Source organism: Mesitornis unicolor, unplaced genomic scaffold, assembly GCF_000695765.1.
Source record: "Mesitornis unicolor isolate BGI_N332 unplaced genomic scaffold, ASM69576v1 scaffold30479, whole genome shotgun sequence".
NCBI classification, from domain to species: Eukaryota; Metazoa; Chordata; class Aves; order Mesitornithiformes; family Mesitornithidae; genus Mesitornis; species Mesitornis unicolor.
In genome coordinates this window covers 1-22,953 of record NW_010208419.1, presented here as the reverse complement: position 1 = coordinate 22,953, position 22,953 = coordinate 1, and the positions used below count along the sequence as shown (strand labels likewise).

The window sequence follows — 22,953 nt, the reverse complement described above, 5'->3', positions numbered from 1 at the left end:
GTCTCACGCACAGCCGAAATCAGGCAGCACTTCGTCTTTCTCCCTGCTAGCCCGGCCCGGACTGTCCTCCTCAGGCGCCGAGGGTTTGGCGGAGCCCTGCACCGAAGGAAGGCTCCCGGCGGGTAGCCGCTTCTCACCGGGCAGCCCGGTTACGCTGGGCTTAAAGTTACGTTTGACCTGCTGGGCTGCAGTGGCGCCGCGGTGAGAAACCGAGTTCACTCCTGGGTTTGGCGTTTTGTACCTGCGGTAACACAAAAGAAACAGCAGTTCAAAGCGATTTTGAGAAACAGGAATGCAATTTCCTGCTAGAACTGGAATTCTGAAGGCTGTAGTCACACAGTTAAGCACTCTCTTTAAGCGAGTCTATGTAGTAGTGAAGCTATTTTAATGTTAGGTAATCATGCTTTTATGACAAGTAAGCAGAATGTTAGAAGGAAAATGTTGTGCTTATTGGTCATGCGGTGTGGCATAGTGCATATATATACACCTGTCCATGGCAGGTTCCAGATCAAAAAAAGCATATGCCTTATAATGCACACTTGTTTTATTTAAGACCAGCTGTGCTGACCACCTCAATCTGCACATTCCCACCAGTTTTTGTGATATGAAAGGACTGCACCAGTTGTGTAACTTTGAGCTAAACGTAGCCTAGGGAGAAGATGACCAGTGCTGCTGCGGAGTAGAAGCAGTTGTTTTACAAGAAGTTGTCTGATTCTTTTTGTTTGCAGTTTTTCACAGATCTGCAGTTAGTTTCTAGAAATGTCCATGTGTAAATACGTACATTTTCAAATACTCTAAAAATATAGGGCGCTTTTCACACTGTCTTAAAATCCAGTACAGAATTTGAAATTTCTGAGGTTATCCTCTTACTGATGCTATTGGTCTCATCACAAAGCTCAAGAGAGGGGATAATGGAATTAATTTCCCATTTCTTTCTTACAGGACTGTCTGGACTCTCCAGCGTAGCCTGGGTAAGCTCAGCAGGTATGCAGGGACAAGCCCTGTCTGTGGGCTTTGAATGGACAGGACAGAAGACGGAAGAAAGGAGAGGTAATGTGACTTCTGTAAGACTTTTCATTTAGACAGGATACTTGAGAAAGTTCAGAGGAACTTAGAAAGTGAAAAAAATAATTTAAGGCCCCTTAAATTCTGGATCTTAACTCTTAATAATGTACACTTTAAATTAATAATGAGGGCTAATTTTGCGATGTTTATGTGTCCATGTATTTGCAATCCTTAAGTTTAAGTAGAAAGTGAGATATATACCTGGAAATAGAAACCAGCCATCAGACTCTTAAATTGTCTTTGATTCCTATGATGCTAAGACATTTTGCACCTGCCAAAAATTTGGCCCCTAGGGCTCTTGAATCTATTTTTTAAAAAAAGTTCAACATCTAACTGTTGTTTCCAGGTAAGCCTTTTAATTAGGAAAAGGTTAACTGAATAACCACTGGTTTCAGTAGTTCTTTCTGCCATCACTTAAGTTAGACAATAATCCAAAGTATAGCACAGCTAACAAATAATTCAAAGAAAGGTAGGACAACTGAAGCAACTAAAATTTCAGTTAAGCAGTGTTTCAGGACAGTTAGAATCAGTGTTTGTGCTCAGAAGTATGGAGTTTCCTCACTAGGCTCAACCTTGCTAACAGAGATGACTTGTTTTCCAAACTTCCAAGCAAGAAAAACTCATACTATAACAGAACAACAACAAAAAAAGAAAAAATAAATATACTTTCCTGTAGCCTTGAGGTCGACAGTTGTCTCTATTGCAAAACTCTAGTCTCGGCAGCCCCTCAGTGTGTTATTTTATAACCATTGTCCTGAAAACCACTATGAGTCAAAGCCCATTCAAGCGAGGGAAAGTGACATAACCGCTGGTTACCAGTAGCGATGCAGTGACAATCTCTCCATCAGGGATAAGCCACCAGTATTTACATAGTTACACAGCAGACACTTAGATAAGTCACGGCATAAAGGTGGGGTTTCTGGCAGCATGTGAATTCAAGATTGGGAATGGAAATAGATTATCATAGAAAATGTAATCAGCATTTGTGCTCTGAGAGGAGTTTCCACGGTTTCTGTTTACAATGCATGAAAGCATCTGCAGGGCTAGCTGACAGTCTGATCACTTGGGGCTGGAATGAGTCTCAAAAAAGCACTGTGAAACATCTGGGAATTCTCCTACACCAACAGGGACGTGGCTGAAGCATTTTAAGAGAAAAGTGCAGCTGTGCTTATTAACTACTCCTGTGGTGGAAGCTGTATGCTTGTGAGGGTTTTGAACACGGACCTCTATCCAAAGCCAGAAAACAGTTAAGACCCTAGCACGGATGGCCTGTGGGCAACAACTCTGTGGCTTCTTAGGGGAGAAACCAGCGGGCTGTGCCTCTGCTAGTTCCTGGCATATGTGGTGTTTGGTGAATGTTAGTACTCTGTGGGGTGTGACAGGTACAGTGAGCTGTATAGTCACTAATGCCAAAATATTTTAAAGCCAATATACTAATTTACTGTTCACTAGGAGTCAAACCACTGCAAAATATTTGTTTCTAACATCAGACCTGGCTCTGCAAAGACTGTTTTAGCAAAAATAGCTGTGTAAATTGAATGTACATGCTCAATGTAGATATGCTGGGGTGTTTTTATATAACACAGCCTGAAAGCATGGAATGTTCATACTTTCATACATATATGCATGGATATGGAGCAACAGTGGGTCCTGAGGTGTACTTGCTTAGAAAGCAGAAAAATAAATAAAAAAGCAACCTTTTACCTATCTGCATTGTTCTTGAGACCAAGAACTGATTTATCCTTCACTTAAGCAGAAGAAGGTAACGCCAGGTGACTCACTCTGCAAAAGCACATCTCCCTTCTATGATTTTTCTACAAAGGGAGGTTTAATGTCTTCCTTTTAATGACAATGAGCACAATACTGATCTTCTTGCAGCAGTTAATGGCTGGCATAACAGGCAGTATGAGAGCATGACTACCTTCTTCAGCGGCCTTCTGGAGCTATAATCTGCATCACACATTCAGACCACAAAAGCAACCAACAAGCCTGTTTCTTTCCCCCCTCAAACACGACTAACCCAAGTGCGAAATTCTGGCATCCTAGTCATGCTGACAAAGCTCCTTTTCTACTGGAAGTAAGGATGTGAAAAGTCACGTAACAAATACAGCCACAGATGGCTTTTTGTTCCCAAGTGCTCTGCACACTCTATAATGGTCCATAGGCAAGAACAGATTCAGACTCAAGGCTCATGGAGTTGAGCCAATCAACAAAAAAAAAGACAACCAAGAGAGAGGTCCGACCGTCCTGTCAGGAAGCTGTGCTAGCTCACGGTTGGAGAGGAGGAAGTGAAGACATGTGAGTTCTGTGTGATGTTGCTACTGCATCTCTGAATGACTCCTGGAAACTGTCTTTAACTGTCCTTTCACATTCTGCCTGCTGAGACTCCTCCTGCATGCGGTGAGCATTTCTGCTGTGTTACACACATGATTTACATTGGAAAACAATCAAGTTCAAGCTCTATTTTAAATATATTTTGACACACAAATCTTGAAAGAAAAGGCATAATGTTCCATATACTATAAAATGGAAGAAATGACGTAATTGAGAAATTTATGTTCATATGCCATGGTTGGAAAATCACTAGAATCAAGACATTCACAAATACATTAGCTACATTAAATAAATGCATGGCACCATCAAATAGAGAAAACTTGGATCACTGGGGTCTGTTTTTCAGTTACGCTACGATCAGAACCTGTGAAATGTCCCTGTTACCTGTTGGTCTGTGAACAGTGTGTAATAAGGAAACAAAACCGATGCCCTTCCTGTGCAATCCTCCTGCCTTCCTAATTGATGACTGAGTAGCGATCAGCTCAACAGGACCTCGGAACCGACAGAAGCGCGCATCCCATTGGCGTTGTGTCTTCCATTGTGTGGTACAGAAAGGGGGGTTCACAGTGTGTCCTTGAAGCGTACCCAGACCTAGAGTGAGCTGGACAAAATAACTCCTGTTCAGACATACCCAGATTCTTAAAAGATTACTTTAGTTCTCTATTGGAATGAAAGGGCTAGTCAGGAATTCAGTGGAATTCATATTCCAAAGTACTTTATTTGTGAAGTAAGAAGATATTTCAGTGTTGAACCAATATTTAAGACATAATTCACTGTGAAGTTGTGAGAAACCTAACAAAAATTTGAAGGCTCGTATTTTATCCAAACTGAGGGTCTATCCACTAGCCACTCTGCTGACAACTGTTGTTTTACTGGAAAACTAATCTGTCAGAAGGAAAGCCCAAATTAACTCTTATTTTAAGTACAGAAGAAGGAAAATCCTGTGTTTAAGTACCCTCAGTGTGCATGGTAAACCTCCAGTTACAGTAAACTGCCTAATGTATGGCATCTTCTCACTCCTCTCTCCAGATGCAATTGCTGTTGTGCATTTCCCTCCTCGACACTTCTTTAAGACATTGTCCCAGAGATGCTGCTGCTGTCACTGATGGGCTCAGCCTGGGCCAGCTGCAGGTCAGTCTTGGAGTCAACTGATGTTGGCTCTATTGGACACAGGGGAAGCTTCTGGCATCTTCTCACAGAAGCCACCACTGCAGTCCCCCCACTACCAAAACCTTGCCACGTAAACCCAGTACAGCCTGTTGTGATTCTTAAAATCCAAGAGCCAAGTCATCCTTGCCTACACAAACAGCTGTGGGAGTGTAAAAACCTCCTGAAGTCACAATTTTCATTTCAGTAGTTTTCTGCAGGGAGCGAGGGAGATAGAGGCAAGTTCTACAGTCACAAGAAATGAGAGATGTACGGGTGGTACTAGTGAGATGGAAACCCTGAAAGCAGCTAGGATAAGCTGATGCTTAACAATGGTAGTGGCATGCGCTTTCTAAGCCACCTCTGATAGCTAGATAAAACCTGTGCTGTCTCTGGGCTGTTGCTCATAGCCTCTGTATCTTTGCTGATGGAGAAAACTCTTTCAGACGATGATTGAGGAACGCAGCCCTTCTTGGCAAAACCCCTCTAGGGACATTCTTGTCATCCCATGGTGTTTAAATGAGACTTGAAACATGTGCTTCACGTTAAGGGGGTTCTTCCATGGGGCAGAGGAGTAAGAATAAACTATTTCAGTTGGAAGGGATCTACAATGATCATGAAAGTCCAACTGCCTGACCAGTTTAGGGAACTTCAGCCTATGCTTAGCTGTTTTCTTGACCTGGGGGCTGACTTGCACTATTAATGAGTATACAGCTGTTGTGGTCTGCAAGGTTACTGGCTCCTGCCATTCCCTGTCACCCCACTGCCAGAGGTTTCTGCCCAGTAATAAGCCAGATGGTTCTGTTCACACTAAATGTATAGGAAACAAACACAACAAGAGGCAGGCAGCTCCAGGTAGAAATCTATGAGATTACTGCTATTCAGCCCATTCTGATCAACCAGATAAAGACTTAGATTGCACCTTTCCACTTAGCAACTCCATGGAATTAGTTCTGGAAGCTCAGTTGATCCTTGTTCCCTGATTCGCAATCTTCCAATTTTCTTCAGTAAAATAAATATCTTTAAATATCCATAGCTATACTTCAGTCACTTAGTGAAAGTCAGACAGCAATTTTACATATGCAAAACTCAAGTTAATTTGTCATCCTATAGTGCAGGAGTGGTTTGTTTTATTTTTGATTTGAGATATTGCAGAGCTTTCTTATGATACACACTGATGGGGCTTCCGGTAGCAGGTTTTCAGAAATAATTAAGAGTGATGAATCATAATCAGAAATAAATTGCACTTACATCTATTAAGACAGTTATTTAAAAAAATGTTTTGATGAATCATGCAAAAATGCTCGCAAACAGCATTATACGTTTTCATAGATATATATTTTGTTTTTCCTAAGTCTTACGAAAAGAGCTTGTGCTTTTAACACTTGAATAGAAAAAGTATTTACAGCAGAGATCATAAATGCCACATTGCAGCTCAGACAGGCAAAGTGGTGATGGTCCCCTGCTTTGCCATTCGCAAAACACGCTGAGGTGTCCAGATCTGTTCTATGAACACCGGCTTTAAAAGTGCTTAGTCCTGGATCTTCAGGATGCTCTTCTTCTCCAGATCATTGATTTCCTTCAGTATAAGGGCAACATTGTATCTCAGTTCCTGAAACTTCGCAACTGGCACCTGAAACAGAACATTCTGGTTAGGAAACATGGAACTATTCCACAACGTCAGCCCAGTCTCTCTTAAAACACCATTGTGGTTTGGTGGTTGTTGTTGTTGTTGTTTCATTTTCTTGTTTTAGACTTCGAACAAAGGATTTGAGGTTAATAAAATTCAGTTAATTCAACTAAACCATCTGGGTGAAAAAGGAGAGGAGAGCGGGAAAAAGCAGAAATGCCAGCTATGTAGTACATTTCTATGCTGCCCGATGTGAGAAAGTGCTCCAGAATGTAAACTGATGCCTGCTGCGGTGAAGTAAGAAAGTCATGGATTATGAGGAAATATAAAGACACCTGGGAGGTCACGGAGCCCACAGAATTCTCCAGCAACAAATTCCAGATATTGTGCTTGTCCAAACTTTCAGAAGAAAGGAACTGAGCCTCAAAGCAAGAGACTTGGCAGCAAACTCAAAAGTAGACCGGGCACTGTCTGTACTTGGAAAGCAACAGATTTTCATTTAAGTATACAAAGCACCTTCAACTGTGCAGGAGACTCATGGACCTTCCTTTACCATTTCAAGCCTGAGAAGCCAAATGGATGGAAGTCTGTTAGGGCAGAGAACCACAGGCACAGACTGGGTGACACAGATCAACGTTAGTGCAGTGCACAAATGCATTCGCTCACACGAGTACCAGCAGCAGCCAGGCTAGTCCCAGGCTGCTCTGCAGAGCACTGCCTAATTTACTCTACTTCCTTGACTACGCTGAAGACACACAGCTCTGACAGAGTCCCATGTCATCCTTCTGCCTACGGTAGCACAAATACCAATTACGTGAGAGGAATCCAACATCTGATTTGCATTTTCCATATGCATCAGAAATGCATAAAAAGGCATCGTGTCCTTTTTACTTCTGACATATACACACCACCACTCAAAATGCTGCGATTCCCACTGCTTTGAAAAAAAAGAAATCTTCATTGTCAGGTATCATGCTGTGATTAAAAAAAACCCAACAAACCAATCCCAAGAGACCAAAGGGTGCAACTCCTCCCTGTGGCACACACATCCAAACACTGCTCATAACAGAATTATCTTCTGGACTTATCATCTTACATAAGCCCTGTTAGTCAGCAGAACATTCTGAACATGTCTGAATGAAAGGAAACTGAAGAGATGAGGACTATATTTGTTTGCATATGGTACCTTGAACCAAAACACAGGTTTGTCTAAAGAAGCTACTAACTGCAGGAAGACCACTCAACAGTTACAAAAATCATTTGCAGCCAGATCTTTGGCATTCAGATCTAAGCAGCAACAATGGGGAGATTCAAAAAGCAGCACATTGTTTGCTATCAGATATCTGCACTTCTGCATGTACTGGAGAGGCACATCAACACATCTCCACTGCAGAATAGCAAAGGGTCTTCCACAGACTTAAAAAACCAACCAACCAAAATCAAACCCGAAACCAAACCAACTAGGAACAATGCCACCAAGAGCAAGACTTCACGTTATACACCAGGAAATAAAGCCCAAAATCTAAACAGGAAAGAATATATACTAGTTTTACAGAATCACAGAATGCTAGGAGCTGGCAGGGACCTGGAAAGCTCCCCCAGTGCAACCCCTGCCAGAGCAGGATCACCAGAGCAGTCACACAGGAACACGGCCAGGGCTTTGGGTGTCTCCACACAAGGACACTCCACAACCTCTCTGGGCAGCCTGGGCCATGCTCTGTGCCCTCACCCTGACAAAGTTTGGCCTCATCTTCAGCTTGAACCTCCTGTGCTTCAGCTTGGGACCATTGCCCCTTGTCCTGGCATTGGACATCACTGAGCAGAGCCTGGCTCCTTCCTCCTGACACTGCCCTTTCCCAATGGATCCCCAGGAATGAGGGCACCCCTCAGTCTCCTCTGCTCCAAGCTCAAGAGCCCCAGCTCCCTCAGCCGCTCCTCAGCAGGAGATGCTCCACTCCCTCCATCACTTTGTGGCCCTGCTGGGCTCTTTCAAGCAGTTCCTGTCCTTCTTGAGCTGAGGGCCCAGCACTGGACACAAGATTGCAGCTGTGGTGTGAGCAGGGCAGAGCAGAGGGGCAGGAGAACCTCTCTGCCCTACAACCACCCCTTCTCATCCACTCCAGGATGGCGTTGGTCTTCTTGGCTCAAGGGCATTGCTGTCTACCAACACCTCAGGTCCCTTTCTGCTGTGCTACTCCCCAACAGGTCAGTCCCCAACCTATACTGGTACATGGGGTTGTTCTTCCCCAGATGCAAGACCCTACACTTGCCCTTGTTGGATTTCATTAAATTTTTCCCCAGCCAACTCTCCAGCCTGTCCAGGTCTCACTGAATGGCAGCACAGCCTCTGGAGTGTCAGCCGCTCCTCTGTTTTGTGTCGTCAGCAAACTTGCTGACAGTGCACTCTGTTCCCTCGTTTTTATTCTCATAAGTGAAATTTACCCTGCTGAAAAAGGTTAACCTGAAACCCCTGGCATTATTTAAGTTCTAGGGAAGACCTCAGAGTGTATGGAATGCTCTGAGCTGGACTGTCCATAGAGGGGCGACTTTGATCTTCTGTGAAGTGACACTTCCAATACTTTGCAGTGTAGCACAGAATTTGTGCCTTCCTCAACAGCTGCCTTCTTGTGAAGCATTGTAACAGTAAAATCAGTCCATCTCAGCCCTGCTTTGGTGCTTCCTCCAGACTACTACTAACACATGAACTGAAGCCAAAAGCTTTACACAGTTCAGATGTAACAATGCCTGCTGTGCACTGAATTCCTGTATGCACCACCATGTTATTTATAGAACAAATAACATTCCTTTTTAAAGGTTAAAAATATGGAAGAGTCTATGCCATCTTCTGGCAAGCCTTTACGTGCGGCGTCATAAACACTGCCACTGACTAATTCTGGGGTAAAAACCAAAGAGGTTGTTTGTTGTTTTTTTTTCCTAGCAGCAAAAACCACACTGAAGAGACTAAAACTACCTCTGCCACAGAAGAGAATGTTACCATTCTCTACCAAATGTAGGAGGTTTAGAAGTGTATCATACATTATATAAACTACCCCAGTAATTTTCCTTCCCTCAAGAACCATCATCGGGTCTGAAGGTTACAGTCGATAACAAAACCATAATCTTTAATCAAACCAGATATTATGCAACAGTGCTTTGGAATAATTAATATTCTTCTAACAAATGAGGTTTCAGCAAAATGTGTGTTGGAACAAGGTATGAAATGATTTTCATTGGCGTTTCACTACATATTGTATGCAGCTAAACTGAACGTGAAGCATTTCAAAGCAAACCAACCAATGATAATGCACTGTTTACAAAAGCTTTAATATTTAAAATAGTAATTCAACTTTCTAAAAAGAACTTCAAGTGGTTTCTTTTTTATTTATTACGGCAATCAGACTTACTTCAAAGCGATGAGCTGTCCCATCTGAAAGCTTCAGCATCATTAGAATGGATGGTTGAAGTGCACGGGCCAGTGAACTGAAATTATTTACATTATTAGTATTACAACAATAGACATCAGCAGCGCGATGAGCATAGCATTGCACATTAACAATTTAAGATGTTCATGTAGGCTTTACATAGAACATGAGTAATTTCAATCACAGAGTCCTGTACCTGGCTGGTTGGAAACTCATACACATAGAGGAGTCTTGTCCAATTTACCTCAGTATTGAGGCTAAAATTTTTTTATTAGTGTAGTAACTGGAAGTTTAGGAGCATTTTCATTTTATATATTAATCAGTTTAGTGGAATTATGATAGGGATAAGAGCTGACCAAGTACTGCTAGTAATAATGCACAGTTTTATTAGGCAGTTTATCATGTTGCATAAATCCTTTCCATCCCTTCATACTTTCAACTGCCATCTCATCTGGGGCATCAAGCTCTCCAAGTTTTCATCCTAAATATGTGGGTTGTTACATCATTTGATGACCCAAAGAGGGGAAATGAGTCATTCTTGTGCAGCGTTCACCAACTGATGTTGCCAGAGCCTGCTCAGGTACTGACAGGCGTTACAGCCAGAAGCCATGCCTCTTCGCAGAGGCTGTTGCTGGATGATAAACAAGAATTCCCAAGGGGAGGCTGAGTGGAAAGGAAAATAAGAGGAAGCAAAATAGAAAAGGATAACGTGTTGCTCCTGTGCTGTTTGGAAAACAAATCATAGGATTTGCCTGCAGCTTGCAAGCATTGAGCCTAAGGGTGTTTACCTGTACATTCTGCTCTCTTATAGGTACGTATTTTTTCTGCATAGTGATACCTTACAGCACTGCTCATCTGAGAGTCACCTGAACCAGCAGCTTGTGGCCATTACAATTTTCACTCAGGAGCTTTTTTCTTGGCTTCAGGAAGACTGTCCCTGGTTACCTACAAGCCTCTCAACTATGGCAGTAATGAGACTGCACTCTCCCTCAGATGCAGGCATTCATGAATGCAGTATTAAGCCACTCATGCTAACAATTTATGCTACTGACAAATACGGGATCATTTTCCAATTTCTTTCACCTGGTTCCATCTGGGTTAGAACCAAAGACCAGGAATGGCACAGAAAACAGGTTTCTGTTTCCTTCTGGCTCTAGCCAGAGATCCATTCCCCAGCTGCCTCTGCTGTGGCAGATGGCAAGAAGCTCTTCACTGCAGGTACAGACAGGGTGATCACAAAGGCCTTTACTCTTGTTTTGTGAAAGAAACTAGGAGGTAGATCAATGGCCAATTGCATAACTATGGCAGTGTAAAGGTGCTGTTCTGAAGCCTCTCTTTGTAGAATCTACAGCAGACTGTACAGGTGATGGAAAGTATTTTTATTTAATATGTGCAACATATAAATGGGAGTCTACTTGATTAGACCATTTCCTGCCTCTGCTCCAGTGAAATTGAAAACCTGGCTGGCTGCGTGAGGTTCAAGCCATCTAATCTGTTCCATGACCTCTGAGGTCCTGTGGAGATGTATCAGCTCCATTAAGTTTTAAAACACTGAAAGAGAGACTCAGACTTTGACTGAAAGGTTTCTAGTGCAGAGCTTTTAGAGATCAAAACAAATAAGGAGGCTAAAAAGCATCATCAGCAGAAGACGAAGGCAGCAGCCTTTTGGCACGTCCATTTTAACAGCAGTAACCTGTATATAAACCAACTTCTACACCGTTCAGCAAATCCTCTCTGTATCGTACCATTGAACACTACGTGCCAATACCTAACAGCAAGACACATTTTAACACTGTTAACATTTTTAAACAGCACAAGAAGTCGGCTTAACCTTAGGCAAAGTAATTTCTAGGGTCATACAGGATTCTCTTTTATACCTTGTGGATATAGCTACGTCCACCCTCCACTTGAAGTCCTGGACACTTGGCAGCCTACTTCTTTGTATAAGCGCTTCAGAAGCAGGACGCCTACAGAGTAAATCAGAAATGGCAGACTGAAATGCAAATTCAGAAAAGAAACAACACTCTAAAGAGAAAACAAGATTCCTCAGAACAAACCTGTCTGGAACGTGTTTCTCTTCTACATCTATCATTTAGAGAGGTCTGAATGAGTTGAGGTTTTGTGCAATAGGCAGCTGTGCTCACATTACTCACTTTTCCTATGCTTAACTGTGGTCCACATTAAAAAGAAAAGAGACTCTGTGTAATTACAGTAAACTGATGTCACTATGAGGTTTAGTAAGAGTCATTGTGGTGGCTGGCATATCTATTATTCCAATTATATGCGACTGTGAGGCACAGAAAGGCAGCTGCAAATATACCTTTACCTTCAAGTAGATCCAACAGGAACAAGCAAGCAGAAATAAGACAGATGACTTGAGAAAAAAAGTTGGACTAAGGTAACTGTGCTCCTTCAGCAGAAAGCAGCTAGTATTAGCAAGCAGCAGTGTTTTAAAATATAATAATACTAGGGTGTACTTTGAAGCACACTTTAAAAAAAAGAAGAAATTCAGTGATTCTTGCTAATCCAACATGATTTACAAACTCCAAGTTCCTTCCGTAATGTTCACTGCCAACCCCAGCACAACCTGCACGATTTTTGTCTAGTCCAATGTGTAAGAAGCCACGGACTTCATTTATTTCTCATATTGCAGGAAGAAGCAGACTGATCAAGCCTCAGTACATTTCAGTGAGGAAATACGGTTGACAGCGATTAAACCTCAGATGGTTGACAGTCGTTAAAATTTTAACAGCATCTTAAGCTCTGAGTAAGTAAACAAGCCAAATCTGATACAAAGACATAACAGCCACCCGTTTTTAGATATACATGCAGAAACAGCTTCAGAATGAGGTCACTGAGCTGGTCCATTCAGGACCTAGTCTGGACTTCAAGTTACTTACCTTTTTTTTTATTTTTTTTATTTTGTTAAGTATCCCAAGTCTCTGGAAGTTATTTATGGTTCATTTCAAAGCTACTCCAGTACTTCCACTAAAGGCAGGATAAGAAATGTTACATCCTTTATCCATGGTGCTAGACATAATCTAATTACAGACTTTACATCAGAAAGGAATCCTCTCAAACAAATCAAGGACTGCAGGAATGATAGTCTAACATCCCTACTCAGATTGCTGTGTGCAAGTTGGCTGGTGCCTTTAGAAACTGCCCAGGAAGATTAATGACTTGATAAGGTGCACAGAACTGACAGGTGCAGCTCCTCCAATACTCTTGCATTTAGCAAAGGCAATATAAGAAAGAATTTGTTGCTTTTGGGGTGGTGGGAGGGGTTGGGTGGTGTCAGAACTGACACATATTCCTAATAGTACGGTAAAGGAATGAGCAGAAAAAAACAGATCAGCTGTCAACTACTGGATAGGAAGTAGGTCATCACAGCTGGGTGCAACCATGAGGAGCTGGAGTCTACAATGGTCATTAGCAGGATTAGACAGTAAGAACAGGCCTTTCTCTCAGTGGCGAGCTGCTGATAGAGTATTCCTTAATTTGGGGAATGCCTAAAAATAGCCACACTGCTACCGCTTCCTTAAGACATGCTAGCTCCCATCAATGGAAGATAGTCTATTCAGCGCAGCCCCAGCATTTGAGAGGAAGAAAGAGCAGAAAACAGGAAGATGTTCTAGTTAGTGCAGTGGGAAATGTCAGCAATGCCCAAACACTGAAGCTTCTGAATATTGTTAAGCTGTGGCATTTCTGTGTTCAGACCACAAAGCTTTAGTTCTGGTCAGAACTGCACTTCAGCACCATTGCCTCAGAAGGAGTCACGGCCTTTATAGCTTAGTTTAAGCTTCTGTCAGCTCCTTCCCAGTTTGGATAAGACCACAACTGGAACTGCAAGAATCCTGGTAGGATGACAGAATGTGCGTAGTAGCCAACATACCTGCAGAAATTATACAGGCCATTAATCAAGCCATTGATTTCTAAGAGGAATAGCAAAATGGAGCAGAAAAGATCAATGGATCCTGTATCCAAAATCGATAGACTATAACTACATTTTGTAAACACTCTGTGTCAGCAGCTGCAATATACTGTCAGCACATAGCGCAGAAGGCAGAAGTGAGAACAAATAAAGCACACTGCATCAGCTAGAGACCATCCAAATTACACATGGAGAGGATACACCTGACAAGAAGAATACCATCTGCCAGATGATACCACGGAAGAGCACTCAAAAATGAAAGTTTAGTTGATTTGTGGCAGCAGCTGATCTAACAATATCGGAACCAAAGACAAATTCTGGATGGTTTCCGATGCACATAACATCACATGCCTAGCAGGCCACTGAACAGGGAGAAGGAGTAAACTGGTATGTGTGACATGCTGACAAATGGCACACAGAACACACCTTCCTGGTAGAAGCTAAAGCTACACTACTTTAAAAAATATGCGGTACATTTATTATAAACATTCAGAGATGAGGAAGTTAGGGTTATCCTTTCCCTTAAAACAAACAAACAAACAAACAAAACACAGTTTTAATTTCAAGCAGTTATTTGATGGCAGCAGTGTGGCGTGTTTTTCTTTCCTTTCAGTCTATATAGCTTGATGGAACTGTGGGGACACAAATACAAATGTCAAATCTCCAGTACTTCAGAGCTGTTGTTTAGTGAAGAAAATATCAAAAACAGGATAAGCTGCCAAGAAAAGTATTAAAAATGGATTTTTCTAGGTTATCTAGCTCAGACTGAATTTTTGATGCTAATACTTGTCTTACCATCACAATCACATATATTTACAACTCTATAAGCATATGTATGATTCAGTGTTACATTTAAGATTATAAAAGCAGATCTGTCTAGAAATCAAGTCTGAGGTGCTCTTCTCTGGTCTCAAAACACAGAGCATGATTACACTGGATAATCACAGCTTTCGAAATGAGAAAAAGCTAAATTTTCCAGCATCGTGATTTCACAGTAGAAAACAGACAATCATGCATGCTTCAAATGACATCTAAATTTATCCTCTTTCTCCACTGCAAACAATATTTCCACTTTGCAACCATGAATTTTGCATTCTTAACACCTATAATTCAAACAGAAGAGCAAAGAAAAGATAAGAAGGCTGAATTTATTTTTACTCCAAGAACCTTTAGCTTTAAGCCAAGATCTCTGGTAGCAGCATTCAGACCCTTGTGAGGGTAACTGAAATACCACAACTATGGTTATCAGGATTCCATGCAGAATATCTAGAGCAGTGTTGGGTTAGTGATGTTATGTGCTAAGCGACCTCAAATTTAAAGGAGGAAAGTTTTGCATATGCAAAAAGTTCAAGCAATTTCTGGATGTAGAATAAGCTAAATATGGTTGAGCAAAGAACTACATAGGAGAAAGGAATCCCTAGAACAGACAAAAGAGACAGGCTATGAAAAAGTTCTTGATTTAGTACTTCTTCTGGAGGTACTGAGGTACACTGCTTAGAAAACAAATTACAGCCAGCAGAGCACTTGGTATCTCATACATGTCATCAAGTCACTGTCAGTGTAAATTCCCAATTCAACTGTACATTAAGACCTGATTAAATGCTATCTGAGAAGGCTTCCCAGCACATAAAAGGCATAGGTAGCTTGCCTCTCAACAAAGCAAGCCTTTCACTTTTGCTCTAACTTGCAATGATAATGACGATTAAAATGCTTAATTATGCAATGCATTTTTCATCTCTATGTATTGATGCACCTTACAGAGGCTACAGAACTTTATAAAAACTGATGGGTGGCGGTAACAGAAAAACTGAAAATTGGCACAAAGGCTACACACTGCACATACAGCCAGGCATGATGGACATCGTGTAATGTTGAATCAGAATAATGGGACAAAGCTCGTTCCCATAAATTTTGAGAATTTTGCTGTTCCCTCAACGGGCCCGAGATTTTTGTCAGCAGAGCTCTGTGCAGCACTGCTGGTTGCACAATGCACGATGCATGAAGATACTAACCTGTTACCAAAGACTATGCTGGAAAAGTCCGCAATGAAGTCTTCTGGTATCCTTGAAGAGAAGAGCAATACAAAACAGTTAAGTGTTTTGTAACCACAAATATATGGCCTTAGCTAGCAAAAAAAAAATCTATTATAGAACACAAAAAATGTGTCAACATTTTCCACCCTCCATTGCTTAAAATTGCCATCAGCTCTTACGTAACCACTTCAGCGTTGATTCAGTCTAGGCTCTCAGAAGGACAGCCTGTTTTTATATCAAGGACCCTAAAAACCTATTGCATTTTCCTGTCCTACCTAGTATGGCAACAGTGAGTTTCAAAAGAACCCAGTATTTGCTTAACTTCTCTCAGTAAGTCAAGAAAAGCCCTACTGATGGCTCTGACAAGGCAGGCCAGCAATGCATGCTTTCAAAAATCCCTAACCTACACATCTCACTGCACTTTCACCTGAAGCTTAATGAAAAGGAGACAGCATGAACTGCTCCCTCAAAAGTGAAAACAGATGCCCTTGTAGCTAAGATTACTTACAAAAGGAGCATATATAGCATGGGGAGGACAAGCATAAATTTGATGGGGACCATAAGAACTGGTCGAATAGGCTAACTCACACTCCGTCCACCCTACGCCTCTCCACTACCTTACCACTCCTCCAACACTGTTGTTGTCTTACAAACAAACTGCTGTGGGTTTTCAGGTCAATATATCAGGCTGTGAATTGCAAAGACCGCAGAGCAAACACTATCCACTCAGCTGCCTTTGCCAGAGGGACAGTAACCTCCTACAGAGAGACAGGTTGGACAAGTGGGAGAAGTAACTACTTTTGCTGCCACTGTTCAATCCAGCACTCAACATGAATCAGTGCCCAGAGACATTACTCACCAGTGGCATGAGATACACAGTGGTGTATCAAAGAAAAATCAAAGCAGACAAGGAAGTTATCTGTCCTAAAGGGCTTACAGTGTCTAATGATGGCAGAAAAAACAACTCATCAACTCACACAGTAGGAAGATGAAACAGCAGTTATTAGAGGTTGAATTCTTAATGGAAGAAGGGGGGTTAAAACGCATTTTTAAATGGCGCTTGGATAAAACTGAATTCATCTTAGCAAGGCAGTTAACTGAGACAAGCTGGGAGGTGAGGAGGAGGGACTAGCAAGTGCTTTTTTGGCTGCATGTGTCTGTCTGTCTTTCAGAAGAGACAAGAATCTATTTCTGCAACTATTACTTATACTTTCTGTGCAAGTGTACCACTTAACCCAATCTGATGGTGACCGAATATCCTCTGTACGTAGTGGAATAGCTGGAGACAAGGGGTTGTGGTATGATTATTATGATATCTATTGCAATACTTGCTCAATTGTAAGAGCAAGCGTTACTAAAACAATAGCATTAATGCTACCTTTTGAGCTTTCATTTTGCTGTACAGTTAATGATTTTGCTGAAAATTCTGTTCCTGGCTCAAGCAGCTTACACAAGGCCAGTCACACACTAAGCAGATCAGACACAGAACACAGCACAGCTCAGGCCTGAGCTACAGATGGCAATCAGTTTTCAAAGGAACATTCTATGGAAGGCACTCAAAGGGCAAGAAAGAAGGTGTGAAGATGTCTCAATCCCATGCTATTGGCCTGAACCATAAAGTTATTAAACCACCTGAGAAGGGAGGGAAAAATAGCACCTACAATTTAAAGTGAATTTATTCTCACTGGCTTAGCTAGTCAGGCCAAGGAACAGGGGATATAGAATGGCCACTCTGTGAAACCAGTAGTATTGATCTGATTAATCAGAAGTGGGGATGTCTCCAAGTCTCTCTCTCCACCAAAACTTGAAGCCAAGACCAGCTGCATCTCCAGGAAATTGAGAACTGTAAGACTTTATATGGGTGGAATTAGTCCAATCTTCAGCTTCACTGAAGGAAACAAGATAGAATGTAGGAGAGGTGAAAAAAGGAAACCTGGCTCAGAGCTCAAATCTTTTAAAAGACAACACAGCAAAAAAAGGGAAATAAACAATTTCTCTGCCTTAAAATGCAAAATACCTGCCCAAACACAGGGTGTCAGTAATGCCAAGACATTGCTGAACAACCAATTACATATGTTCTTCACGCACATGATCACAGGATGACCCAAAAGGAGTCACTGCAGAAGGATAAGTGTCTGAATGTAATTAGTAGATGCCTTAAAAATGAGCAGGTATTTCATCTCCAAACCCAAGAACATTGGGCAACATAGGAAATGACATTTCTCATAGGAATCAAAGATGCTAAAGATGCTATCAAGATATAAAGATCATCAAGACTGAAAAGTATCTTCATAGCTCCGTGAATAATCCACAAAGTGAGGGAAAATAAAAGCCAACTACAAAAGTGTAAGGCATTGAAGTAAGGTCCAATGACAGGGACAGGGGCCTAGGATACAGCCAGTGTACACAGCCAGCCCAGCCAGCGACTTCTGGCACTCCTGTACATCAACTTTCTTCATTGCTCAAGAGAGGAATATTCACCCACCCCCAGAGAACTTGGCATGGACCTTTTGGGGCTCTTCATTATTCCTTAATCACACTGAACACCTTCTGTGTGCACCTCAAAAAAACCCCGACTCCCTCTGGGTCAAAAGCAATTCATCAGTTTCTTACTGACCTACTTTAACCTGGGCGTGAACTCCATGATGTGGCAGAGGAAGCAGCTCGTGTTTTAGCTCACAGGACAAAAGGCAGGCCAAACTCCAGCACTGAGCTGCAGACTAAATTGTATCAACTAGCAAGGCACCTCTCATCATGGCCTCAATTACACCTTTCACTGATTACATGTCTAAATCTGCAGCTTTAATTTGCCTGAAGTTGCTCATACAGGAAACTACGCTTATGACTCTGCAGAACAGAGTCTGAGGAGAAAGCCAATGTACAGGTTAATGGGCAAATAAGGATGAAAAAAGACAGAATAAGAAACATAACTATTTCTCCTAGGTAGCAATTAGAATGCTAAGATTATGGGAAATTGGCATTCTAAAATAACTGGGCCTTGGTGCAGAGCTTTCTCTATAGATGAAAACATCAACTGCTGTTATTTGCTCATTGCTACTGAATATGGATATAAGGGAAAACCTATAAAGATTATTAGTATCTGATGTCTAGCTTTTAGGATATGAACTTCTGTTCAGAGACACCCTGAACAGACTAGAACGGATGGTTTTGACTAGGTCTGTAACAAGTGTTATGCTTTCTTGGGTCATGAGCAGAAGAGATCGTAACTGAACAAGGTGGTGGGATTTAATGAGCATTTTATCATTGGCCTTTCAGAGAAGAAAAAATGTAGGGCAGTTTCTTAACTTCAGAAATGTTACCGCTGTCTTACTAAACATGTTAAAAAGTATTGCAGGGCAAGGCGGGGATGGCAGAGAGGAGGTCACTCACATTTGCATAACCTACATTACGGACTAAATTAGACCAGTCTCCCCAGCACGTGAAATTTACTGCTCGTGCTCTGTGCTAAATCAAGTCTTAACACAACACCTGCTTTGTTCCTCTGGCTTCACATGACATTTGGCAACAGATGTATTATGTGTTATTTACAGGTAATTTTTATACCAACTTTGCTGTGTAAAAAAGTTGATTTGAGGAAGCAGTTACATAAAAGTTATGAAAAAACACATTAAAAAACAGGCATACCTGAGCTCCTTTAGGTCTTCCTTAAAAACCTAGAAAGACAAGGAAGGTGAAATTTTACAGGATGTAGTCTTGAAAGATCATTTCTTGCCTAGTGAATTAATAGTGATTACTTGTTTGGTATCCTTCTGCAGAAGTTTTAGTCTCGATTGCCAGTAGTCTTGAAATGACAGGTTACATATTGAGAAGAATTTCCAGAAGTCTTCAATCAAGTTGTGAGAAATTAATTTTAAAGACCTAAATCTCTTGGAAGCCTTTATTTTGGAAGATAATATCCCCGCCATTTCTTTTACATAGCTATCCATAACATATTCTTCTTTTAGAGTAATTATGTGCCCTTATTCTCAAATATGTTTTGCAGTAACTCATTTAAACTACGACAACAGAAGGGAAGCGGCAAAATATAAGCTCTGAATACTAAAAGCATACTTTCACTATGTGTCCTGCAATACATGAACTTTCCCAGTACAGGTGGGCAAACATGAAACCAGTATCTTAAACAAGAGAGGTGCCAGAAGACCAGATAAAAACAGAATGAGAAAATAAAAAAATGTAAGGTAAAGTAACATGAAAAAGGAAAGAAAATAGCCATGAAGAAGGAATAGAAGAGGCTGGGAATGTGGCAGATGTATACATATTTGCACAACACATCCATAGCATTAACAGAAAAAGCACCATCTCCCAGTTTCCACTATATTGTTCTGGCCATAAGGCCTTCCTTCTTCTAAGGCAGAAGTATGAAGAAAGGCAGGCAAACAAATATGAGACATTGTAAGTGTGGACAAAACGAGCAGTATGTGTGAACACACAGGGTAAGAGAGAGTTGATGCCAGCGAAATAACACTTTGCAAAGGTTTCTTTTAGGGTTTTTAATTTAAGAGTGAAAACAAACATGCACAGTAAACGAGATGCTGAAGCAGAAAAAGATACAGGAATCTCTTTCCCAAAGCTTAAGTACGCTTCCAAAAAGGTCACTGTAAATCTACCCAACGAGTGAAATGATAAGCTCTGGATTTTTAACAGTTTCTTCCAACCACTTTAACTTGGAGCAACATTTTTATGTGCAGCTTCCCACCCTGGCAAAAAGGGTGTAAATGGTAACTTGCATCCGACAGCTTTTAACCTATCAGGGCTCTGAGTACTCCCAGAACTTACTTCTTGTTTGAAAGTTGATAAGGGGAGTCTCAATGCCTCTCGGAGAAGGGTATACATGCCAGAAATGAGGAAAGCAAGTTGTTCTTCCGAGAGATTAGAGCTTTCTGCAATCAGCTTGATAGATTCCTTGCAGTCTTTTCCTTCCAACGCATTAACAGAGACTGTGAATAAGAAAGCAAAGCAAGATCTCTTTAAAAAAAGGAAGACCTGGAGACCATGAACATTAACATAAACATGTCTAGGATTTTACTTGACTTAACGTAGTGACATTTGTCCTGGTGTGAAACTGTTGCTTCCACCATCGTCCACCACCACGGGTCAGTCTCACAGCACTTTACCAAGAGAACTTCAATGGATTAAGCTTTTGCATTGTAAAATTGAAGATGTTTTCACTGCTGAAATTTGTTGAAGTGAAATAATAAAAAAAGATTAACAAATTCATCATCCACCAGCACAAACCCAACTTGAGCTTCTACCAACAAAGTTGTTCACATCAGAAGTCTGCTTACAGCTTAATTACACTTCTGATACACAGGATAAAAGAGGACTGAGAGAGTAAACAATTCAACACTGTTCTCCAACATTTCACGTAATTAATTTATCTTGTAATGTCAGCAGAGACTAAAGATTAAATGAGCATGGAGACAAAACTAAACCTTCAAGCCTTGTAGTTTGCACAGCTGCTGTTAATACAAACTTCAAATGAAATTACTGTTAACCCATGTGGCAATATTATGCACTAATAACTGGTGGGGGTTTATCTCAGTCTTCAATCTCAACTTTGGTCTGTTTCTTCAAAGAACAACAGGTTGCTTACAGTTTTTAACTAGGCAGTTTTAATGACAGTATCAGTCTCTCTGTTGACTAACTACTAACTGGTTAAAATCCATGTCTTTTATAACCTACTTGCATTACGCTACAATACAGGATATTTTTTTACTCAGTATAGCTCAGGAAACTCAGAAATATCAGCTGTATCAAAATTTCCAACAGCCAATCTCAGGGAGGAAAACAATAATCTAAAAACATCCCAAGAAAATCTCACTGCTGGGTCATTAACTCCTAGTAGAAGATGCCTGTGGTCTCAAACTTACACTTGTAGATTAGCAGAGCCTGCAATAACACCGGCCAGATAACCCTGAGATAATGGTACTTGCAGTTTTTACATCGTGAACTGAGCAGGCATATGAAGCAGCATCTCGTTTTTTACATGTTATTATTTAGTAATAGAGTAACAGCAAGAGCCTTAAAAAACTAACTCTGTGCCAAAGCAATTTAGATATACTGCGTCGAAACCTACCACGTCTTCAAAGACTTCTAAACCTTGAAAGAAAAAACCCACTGTCCTGCAAGCTGTTAATCACAGACCAGCAAGAGCAGAAGACGACGGGAGATTTCTGGTAGCTCTGCATAATCTGGAAGCTCCCTCCACCTGCTCTGGGCACACTGGCACTGGTGAAGCACTGTGGTAGGGTTACCTGCCCCGAGGGCTTCAGGTGCTTTCAGAGGACTGTTTGCTCCCCCTGCAGAAGGAAGCATCTGTTGCACACCTACAGCTAGGTGGTAATTTACACTGACATTAAACCCAGACAGGGTTTAGAAGACAGGCTTCCTGGCACTGATACAACTTTTCGGTCTCTATTGCCCCTGCACTAGACAGCAAATACGGTTCAACATCTGTATTTACTTCTATCCCAAATGCCTCTGCCCATACATGGCTTTATTGCTATAAATTTTAAGGAAACCCTGGATATACTGCTCCATTTCTGACACTGTGCAGCAAAACAAAAAGACAAACCAGCTACTGGATGCTTTGAGTCCTTACTGACTCAAATCGGGAAGAAAAATCCTGGAAGGAAGTTAGCTGAGAGCACAGGCACATAAGGGTTCTAGTGCTATGCCACGCTGTGCAGCAGTTGGCCTTCTTGAAGCTAGCCACGAAACAAGCTGTTCTTTGGCTCTGATAATCAACTCTGATTGTTCTGTGATTATTTTGCATACAAGAATTTATTCACCTGAGAAACTGATTTTTGGTGGTGAAAGGTGCCTTGAGAAAATCTCACCTGTTTCCCCTTACCAAGCCTCACAGACAAAAATCAAACAGGCAGAGCACTTTCAACCTTACAGGCCCAACTTCAGTAAGACACTTGCACTTTGAGGTTCTTTTTTCTCCTGCATCTTTTGAATATACCCATGGGGTCTCTGACTTTCACATGCCCTACACAATCCAACAGCAACTCGGCCAATGGCTCGGAGGAGCGGGAGAGGAATTATTCTAACAGTGCTCAGCATGAATCTGGGGGCACCCATAGCTGCAGAGGTCCATACCTCATTCTCACGGATTTTACAGAATTTTAGAAGAAGACCCTTCGCTGTAGATCCCTCAGCTTTAACTTCCTGCAAGGAAAAGCAATGGGTAACGCCCCAGGAGACCTGCACCCTGCCCACTGCAGCTGAGAGCAGACCCCCCAGCCGCCCTCGCCTTCTTAAGAGTCCCCACGGCTTCCTGGAGGAACGCGGCACCTACCCACCGGTTCTGGCTGGGAAATCACTCCCGTCCCCTGCAGCGAGGGCAATGGAGACCCGGGACAGGGC

The 22,953-nt window shown here is 41.7% G+C and overlaps 1 protein-coding gene across 1 annotated transcript; it reads right to left on the bottom strand.

Annotated features, from left to right (window-relative positions):
* Positions 1–5,667: 5,667 nt before the first annotated feature.
* LOC104535141 (COMM domain-containing protein 5-like) lies at positions 5,668–20,660 on the bottom strand. Its single transcript, XM_010192507.1, has 7 exons — positions 20,609–20,660; positions 20,359–20,519; positions 19,207–19,235; positions 15,541–15,591; positions 11,475–11,564; positions 9,580–9,655; positions 5,668–6,178 (listed from the first exon to the last, which is right to left on the bottom strand). Exons 1-7 carry the CDS (start codon positions 20,658–20,660, stop codon positions 6,077–6,079), a joined length of 561 nt encoding a protein of 186 aa, XP_010190809.1. The 3' UTR covers positions 5,668–6,076.
* Between the last annotated feature and the right edge of the window lie 2,293 nt (positions 20,661–22,953).